Source organism: Ranitomeya variabilis, chromosome 6 (assembly GCF_051348905.1).
Source record: "Ranitomeya variabilis isolate aRanVar5 chromosome 6, aRanVar5.hap1, whole genome shotgun sequence".
Lineage (NCBI taxonomy): Eukaryota > Metazoa > Chordata > Amphibia > Anura > Dendrobatidae > Ranitomeya > Ranitomeya variabilis.
The window spans coordinates 44,892,804-44,901,714 of NC_135237.1; the positions used below are offsets into that span (position 1 = coordinate 44,892,804).

Genomic DNA, 8,911 nt, shown 5'->3' on the forward strand with positions numbered 1-8,911 from the left:
AGTAGCCAGCACTTGCGCGGCCCGGTCAATGATCATCTGGATTGATCAGTTAGACCAGCAAATTGAAAAGAAAAGCTCGAGAGAAAAACTAAGAGCAGCCATCCCTTTAATACGAGGAGCAGCGGCCTTTCTGGCAGACGCCTCCGCCGACTCACTCCGTTTAGCAGCAAGATCTGCGGGCCTTGTGAATAACGCAAGAAGAGCTCTATGGATGAAGAGCTGGAAAGGGGACGCGCAATCTAAATCTAAAATATGCGCAATCCCATGTGAGGGTGAGTACCTCTTTGGTAAAACCTTAGATGACATACTCAAAAAGGCAAAGGACAGGAAAAAAGCTTTTCCTGAATCCTCTATTCCCTTTTACAGGAGAGCCTTTAAGAGGAGGCCGTTTGGCAAAAGGAGGCAAACAGATAGGTCTACAACATGGACCACTAAGGACGACAAGCAGAGAGGTACCATGTTTAGAAGACCCAACCCCCCAAAAGACAACAAATACTGAGGACATACCAGTTGGGGGCAGACTTAAATTTTTCACCACCCAATGGGAGAAGATAACATCTAGCTCGTGGGTTTTAAATATCGTCCGAGATGGAATTAAATTAAAATTCTCTCGTGTGCCCCACGAGTCTTATATTATAACAACTCTCAGCTCGCCTATACAGCAACAGGCTCTAGAGCTTGAAATCCAAACCCTAATATCAAAACGGGTCCTAGTCCAAGTACCAATGGGACAGGAGGGTAGGGGATTCTACTCTCCCCTATTCCTAATCTCTAAGCCCGACGGTTCTTTCAGAACCATCATAAACCTTAAAAAACTCAATTCATTCATTGAAAATTATACATTTAAAATGGAGTCCATTAGGTCCACCATAAAACTCCTCTTCCCAAACTGTATGATGGGGGGCATTGATCTAAAGGATGCTTACTATCATCTCCCCATTCATAACAGATACCAAAAATTCCTCAGAGTGGCGGTAAAAATCAACAACGAGGTTCGTCACTTCCAGTATGCGGCCTTACCCTTCGGCCTCTCAACAGCGCCGAGGATCTTCACCAAGATAATGCTAGAGGTGATGGCATACCTACGCCAGAAGGAAACTCTGATTGTGCCCTATCTGGATGACTTTTTGGTAATAGGAAATTCAGTTACTCAATGTGCTGATCGTTTAGCTCACGCAATTTCCTCTCTACAGGACCTGGGCTGGATAATCAATACCGACAAATCCAGACTCACTCCGCTTTCCCGTCAGGCGTTCTTGGGGTTCCAGTTAGACTCCATATCTCAAAAGTGTCTCCTGCCGCAGGTAAAAGTCCTACTGATCAGACACAAAGTCCTAGCCGCAATAACTAGTCCTCGTATATCCCTAAGACAAGCTATGTCGTTACTAGGGTCTCTTATCTCTTGTAATCCAGCAGTGAGATGGGCTCAACACCATACTCGAGTACTACAACATCAAATATTACAAGAGGATAGACGGTTATTTGGTCACCTAAATACAAAAATAACCTTATCTCAGGAGGTTTTAACTTCCTTAGAGTGGTGGCTAGACTCAAACCATTTGTTGAGTGGGGTTCCATGGGTAATAACGCCATCTCACACCATAACCACTGACGCCAGTCCTCATGGATGGGGCGCTCATATGGGGAACGATTATTGCCAGGGATCATGGAACATGGAAGAAAATTGCAGCTCCTCTAACTTTAAAGAAGTGAATGCTGTAAAATACGCCTTATACCATTTCCTCCCACAGATTCGGGGGAAAGACGTCAGAGTCCTGTCCGACAACACCACCACGGTGGCGTATCTAAATCGGCAAGGAGGTACGCGATCAGAGACTCTGATGTCTTCTGCTACGGAAATCTTAAATCTAGCAGAAAGTCACCTAACATCCCTTACTGCACTGCACATAAGGGGAGCAAGCAATCAGCAGGCGGACTTTTTAAGCCGACACACCCTGAGGCAAGGAGAGTGGTGTCTAAACCAGCAAATATTTCTGGACATAATATCTCTTTGGGGCCGTCCTCAGATAGATCTTTTCGCCACAAGGAAAAACAGAAAAGCCCGGAGATTTGCTTCTCTATCTCCAGCGGATCATCCGGACATTCTGGACGCTCTCCAAGCCCCTTGGCAGTTCAGTCTGGCGTACGCGTTCCCTCCGATCATATTGCTACCTCAAGTTATACGCAAAATCAGGGAAGAAGGGGCGAGAGTTGTACTGATAGCTCCATTCTGGCCCAAGAGACCATGGTTCTCATGGCTACAGACCATGTCGGTCTCAGATCCTTGGGTCCTCCCCTCAACACCCAACCTTCTCTTCCAGGGTCCGTTTTTCCACCCTCAGGTGGACAATCTCCACCTGACGGCCTGGAATTTGAGAGGCAGATGCTAAGATCAAGAGGATTCTCGGGGGGTTTAATTGATACGCTTCTCCATAGTAGAAAACCCTCCACCACAAAAATCTATACAAGAGTATGGAGAAAATTTTTTCAATTCCATACATCTACCAACACATCAGAAATTCCGATACATTCTATCCTGGAGTTTCTTCAAAAAGGGAGAGAACTAGGTCTAACTGTAAACACCTTAAAGGTTCACGTTTCAGCACTAGGAGCCCTCTATGGCCATAACATCGCGGGGGATAGATGGGTATCCAGATTTATTACGGCCTGCGAAAGAATGAATCCAGTTAACATACCTAGGATTCCACCCTGGGATTTAAATTTAGTCTTACAAGCCCTAACAGACTCTCCATTCGAGCCAATAGACTCAATACCAATTAAATGTCTATCACTAAAAACGGCCCTCTTGGTAGCACTGACTTCAGCTAGGAGAATCAGTGACATCCAAGCACTCTCTATAGATCCACCTTTTTTGTTAACCTTTTAGGATAAGTTAATTCTTAAACCAGACCCTTCCTACCTGCCCAAAGTAGCGAAAAAATTCCACAGGTCACAAGAAATAATCTTGCCCACTTTCTTCAGTAATCCATCCACTCCTGAAGAACAAAAATATCACACTCTAGACGTTAAAAGAGTAGTGTTAAAGTACATTGAAAAGACCAGCAGCTGGCGACAGAGTAGGGCTCTGTTTATTTCCTTCCAGGGTGTCAAGAAGGGTCATGGAGTAACAAAAAGCACCTTATACCGGTGGATCAGAGAGTCTATCAGACTGGCTTACTCCGCGAGGAAAGAAAACCCTCCGGAAGGCATAACGGCGCACTCTACCAGAGCGATGGCATCCTCCTGGGCAGAGAGGGGAGACGTCCCGATTGAAACTATATGTAAGGCGGCAACTTGGTCAAATCCTTCTACATTCTATAACCACTATAGGCTAGACCTATCGTCAACTTCTGACCTAGACTTTGGCAGGACTGTCCTCAGCACGGTGGTCCCCTCCCTAGGTGATGGTCTCTGAAAGATCTCCAGTGGGGTGCTGTCGTGGCGAGGAGTAAAAAGCCGGATTACTCACCGGTAATACTCTTTTAGTGAGTCCACGACAGCACCCTCTTACATCCCTCCCTAGATTAATATGATATATATTATTTGAGTAAAATCCTTTTAATCATAAGCAAATAAGTTTAAACAATGAAATAAATGATATTTGCCTAATATTGGCGGTCCTCCGGGTACTCTGAAATCAAAACTGAGGAGGAGAGGCGGACCGCCCCCTTTTATTTCTCAATAGGTTTCCTGTTCCTGCGGGGCGGATCCCTCTCTCCAGTGGGGTGCTGTCGTGGACTCACTAAAAGAGTATTACCGGTGAGTAATCCGGCTTTTTTGCGCACGTGAAGATTATGGACTTGTGTATGAGACCCAAGCATGTTTTAACTCTTTTACTGCAAAGGATATTGATTTTGCACTCATTTAAGTCAGGTTGAATTGAGTTTTTTTTCTAGCTTGTAGGTGACCGCTATGGGTCTCAGTCTCACCACTGGACAACCTTATGATTTCACAATCCTATGAATGACAAATCTTCTTAACCGAAACGTATAACTTGAAGCTTCTTGGCCCCAGACCAATATCTAAAATAAGATCCTCCCTTCCATGCGCCAATAAAAAATGTGGGTGTCTTTCAAGGCAATGTAGGGCATTTTGTGAACCTGTTTCAAGTCGATAATGGAAACCAAAATGGATGCATGCAATTTTATATTTTTTTTCATCCAAGTCTTGGATAGATCAGGCTGGGCAAGTAGTGAGTCTATAAGAATTTCTTGGATCAGTTCTGCCTGCAATTTTCCTTCGGCATTTCTGTAACAAACCGGGAGGGGAAAAAAATACTAGACAGCCTGATACATGTAAACAAGGCCTAACAGTCCTTGCAACATTGTAGAAGATTCCACAAAAAAATATATATAAAAACAATGGTAAAATGATCTTTAAATAATTCACAGTTAGACTAAATTTCTTCCGAGTACATAGACTCGTCTACAGTTCCAGACCCATCTGCATATGGCTCACACAGTATATTTCTCATGACTGGCACATCAGACTCTACAAAAGAGACATCCCTTTAATTGGGGATATGAGCCTATAGAACCAAACCACGACTTCCAGATGTAAAAGCTTACCGTCAGGTTCACGTTCAGGGTATTGCTTTAAGGCCACGTTCAGTATTTTACATCAGTATTTGTAAGCCAACACCAGGAGCAGGTGAAAAATACAGTGGTGAAAAGTTTCTATTAAGCCATGTTCACACATTGCGTTTTTTCAGCATTTTTTAAAAGAAAATTTCAGCTGCGTTTTACAGTACCAGCAAAGTCTATGAGATTTCAGAAATCTCATGCACACAGCTTGTTTTTTTGTCCTCAGAATTTTGCGCAATACCTTCATTTTGCCAAAATGCAGCATGTCATTTTCAGTATTTTTTTCAGCGCTTTTTTTCATCCACTGAAAGCAGTGGGTGGTGCAAAAAAAGCTGCAAAAACACAGGTATCTTTTTTTTGTGCCAAAACCTGATGAAGTAGAATCAGATTGTTTTATGCACTAAACTTTATCAGCATGCACAAGAGAAATGTACCCTGACAAAAACGCAGGAAAAAAAGAAGCAAAAAAAAATACCACAAAAACTAAGCAAAACCTGCTTCTTTGAAGCAAGTTTCTTACTGCCAAGAGAGCAGGTGCTGCCTGCGGAATAAAAACGCATCAAAAACACAACCTGTGAACATAGCCTTATACTTTTCCTGATTTTGGCTTACAAATAATGATGTAAAATACCGACCAAATACTGAATGTGTGGACGTGGCCTTACATTTTAGGTATTCTGGTCTTTTAGGCTTTAGTAACTTCCTTCTATGGTATTCAGTCAACAAGTTCTAAAACTGTTATTTGGCACAATGGATTGCATAAAATCAACACGAATACTCATGCAAATCACACACGGCTCATGTCGAAAAAACAAATAGTCCATGAGCCGGGCCAGATATCGGTACCACCCGGAGTGACTAATTTTCTTTGGTATTTTTAGGTAGATGCATGTCTGTAGTTTATTTTTTGATATGATAGCCCTTACATATACGTAGCTTATTAACCCCTTCAGCCCTAGGCCTATTTGTACCCAAGTGCCTAAGCCAATCTGACCTGTGCCACTTCATGGGCTAATAACTTTGGAACGCTTTCACCTATCCAAGCCATTCTGAGATTGTTTTCTCGTGACATATTGTACTTCACGTCAGTGCTAAATGGGAGTCAATATATTTTACCTTTCTATATAAAAAAATGCTAAATATTCGGAAATTTTGGAAAAATCGGCAATTTTTTAACTTTGAAATTCTCTGCTTTTTACAAAAATACTGATACCCCCCATAATAGTTATTAATTTACACTCCCCACATGTTTACTTCATATTGGCATCATTTTGAAAATGAAACCTTATTGTTTTACGACGTAATAGGGCTTATAGTTTTATGCGCAATTTTTCACATTTACAGCAAAACCCACTTTTCAAAGGACCAAGTCACTTCTGAAGTCACTTTAAGGGGCTTACATAACAGAAACCACCCATAAATTACCCCATTTTGCAAACTACACCCCTCAAGCTGTTCAAAACTCATTTTTAAAAACTGTTAACCCTTTAGGTGTTCCACAGGAATTTTAGCAGAATGAAGGCGAAATTTCAAAATTTCATTTTTTTTCCAGATATTACATTGTAATCCAATTTTACCTGCAACCTAGCAAGGGTTAACGGCAAACCCAAACTTGGTTACCCTAATTCTGCAGTTTATAGAAACACCCCACATGTACTCGTAAACTAAAGTATGGGCACACAGCACAGCTCAACACGGAAGGAGCGCTATGTGGTTTTTGGGTGGCGGATTCACTGGAAGAAATCTAGGGGGCCATGTCACATTTGAAGGCTGCCTGAGGTACCCCCACAGTGGAAACCCCAAAAAGTGACCCTATTTTGGAAACTACACCCCCAAGGAATCTTTTAGGGGGTATAGTGACCACTTTGACCCAACCAGTGTTTCACAGTAGTTGGAAACACTTGGTTGAGAAAATGGAAAAAGTGCATTTTTTACATGAAGGTGTCATTTTAGGCTCATTTTTTTATTTTTAAGAGGTGTACCAGCAAAAAATGCACCCCACTATTTGTTCACCAATCTCTCCCGAACACAACAACACCCGATATGTTGTCGTACACTGCAGTATTGGGGAACGGCAGGCCTCGGAAGGGAAGGAGCGCCAAATGACTTTTGGAGTGCAAATTTTACTGGAAGAAATCTAGGGGGCTATGTCACATTTGAAGACACCCTGAGGTGCCCCAACACACGCACACACACTGACACATACACGTTCTGTGCTGAACAGGACTCTCCGGTCTTCTCTGCAGAGCTCCTATCTCCCTCTGTAGAGGCTGACACCTCCCAGGCAGAGCAGTGAGACTACACAAGCTGGTCTATGAAGCACTTATGAGGCTTGCTTGGAAAAACTTCCTTCCATGGCTAGAAGAAAACCATGCAAGGGACCTTCACCATCTGGATGAAACACTGAAGAACATCACAAACTTTCGCATCAGTGTGTCGCAGGGATCCTTCGAAAAGCTCTTGGATAATGAATCTTGCACACTTACCCTGAAGCTCTTTCAAGTTTATCTTGAGACCCTCAGAAATGAACAACTCTCAGCATTCTGGATGTCATACTTGGACATGGTCGAGACCATGCTGGCCCTGGTTCGAGCTTCAAGAGAAGGCAACTGGATGCTTCACCTAGGAGCAATCCGACAGATGATACCATGGTGTTTTGCCTATGACAAGGTCAACTATGCCCGATACCTAACCTATTACTATGCCACAATGTCTCGGCTGCCCATAGAACACCCAGAGGTCCATGAATACTTCATGCAAGGTGGCTTTTCGGTCCAGATCGGTAGCAAGAATCCTTTTGGACGAATTCCTGTGGACCAGACCATTGAAGAGACAATCAACAAAGACACCCAGACACCAGGGGGCACAAAAGGCTTCAGCCTCAAAGTTGGAGCTGTTTCCAGGTTCTACCTGACATCAGAGTACCGCAGTATGTACTTGAGGCAGCTGAGGGCCCTGGTAGGCCAACAATATACTGACTTCAGCCATTCAGACCTACAGGTGTCTAGGATTAGAAGAGATGAAGCCGATGTCCAATCTTTCGTTCAACTGCTGGAGACAGGTTGGGTGAACCCCTTCAACAAAGAGCATAATGGTGAACTTATCAGTTTGTCAACAGCGACTGTAGCACCACCAGATGTAGCCAAAGACCTTCAAGGGGCATACAGTATAGGAGAGGATGCATATCAAACATTCAAGGATGAGCGTTTGGGTACCGATAAGCCAACTACATTGTTTCATGACAAGATGACGAAGAACAAACTTAAAACGTTCTCTAACATCCAAATGAAGACACGCAGACAAGGTCTTGGCAAGGAGGTAATTTTGAAGGCTGACAGAAACCTATTTGGCCAGATGATACTTGTAGCTGAGAACAGAAAGCTACAAATGAGTGATGTCTTGACTCATCCCCTGGGTCCATTGCCATGGGCACTTGCCAATGGTGATGGGTCTATCCGCAAGACCAACAAGGCTGCCCTCGCAAGGGAGTTGGAGAGGAATGCTCGTCCTGCAGAAGTGATCCCCGAGCCCTCTGCAACCATCATTGATGGGATGAGCCTGGTTCAGAAACTGAAGGGAAACAATGCAACATTTGGCCAGCTAGCAGGCACAGCAATGAGTCGCGCTATCCATGAGGGTGCTAAGAGCAAGCGCATTGATATTGTCTTTGACGTCTACAAGGAGACATCCATCAAAGATACAGAAAGAGTCAACAGATATGAAGGCACAGGGATCCATTTCAAGAACATTCAACATGGGCACAACATCCAGCAGTGGAAAAAGCTTCTAAGTAGTTCCTCCAACAAGGCAAGTCTCATAAAGTTTCTGGTAGAAGAATGGAAGGCGAAACACCACAGGGAGAAGCTTGAGGAGAAGGAGCTGTATGTCACATGTGAGCAGCTCTGCTTTAAGATCACCAAAGAACAGTGGGAAGAGGCTGCTGACCTTAAGTCAAATCAAGAAGAAGCAGACAAACGCCTCCTTCTCCATGCTCTTCATGCAGCAGAATCTGGTTACAAGTCGGTCATCATCACTTCGGAGGATACTGATGTCATGGTCCTGTGTCTGGGCATGTGCCACAAAATCCCATCCCACCTGTTCCAGAAATGCGGTACACAGAACCGGACAAGATTCCTGGATATCACCACTCTGAGCCGAACATTGGGAGGCAGCGTATGTGATTCATTGATTGGTATGCATGCATTTACAGGCTGTGACACCGTCAGTGCATTCGCTGGCCGTGGGAAGATGACGACACTCAAGCAGTTGAAGATGAACAAGACATACCAGGATGCCTTTCAGGAAGTTGGTCGTTCATGGGAAGTGTC

The 8,911-nt window shown here is 43.8% G+C and overlaps 2 protein-coding genes across 2 annotated transcripts in view; one reads left to right on the forward strand and one right to left on the reverse strand.

The window, feature by feature from the left end:
* The window catches only part of PIP4K2A (phosphatidylinositol-5-phosphate 4-kinase type 2 alpha), a 142,084-nt gene that overhangs the window by 106,057 nt on the left and 27,116 nt on the right, over window positions 1-8,911 (reverse strand). The window lies entirely within an intron of this gene.
* LOC143783403 (uncharacterized) lies at window positions 11-3,706 on the forward strand. The gene is made up of 3 exons (XM_077271820.1): window positions 11-1,070; window positions 1,194-1,304; window positions 1,752-3,706. The coding sequence occupies exons 1-3, from the start codon at window positions 300-302 to the stop codon at window positions 2,388-2,390; spliced, it is 1,521 nt and encodes a 506-aa protein (XP_077127935.1). The 5' UTR covers window positions 11-299; the 3' UTR covers window positions 2,391-3,706.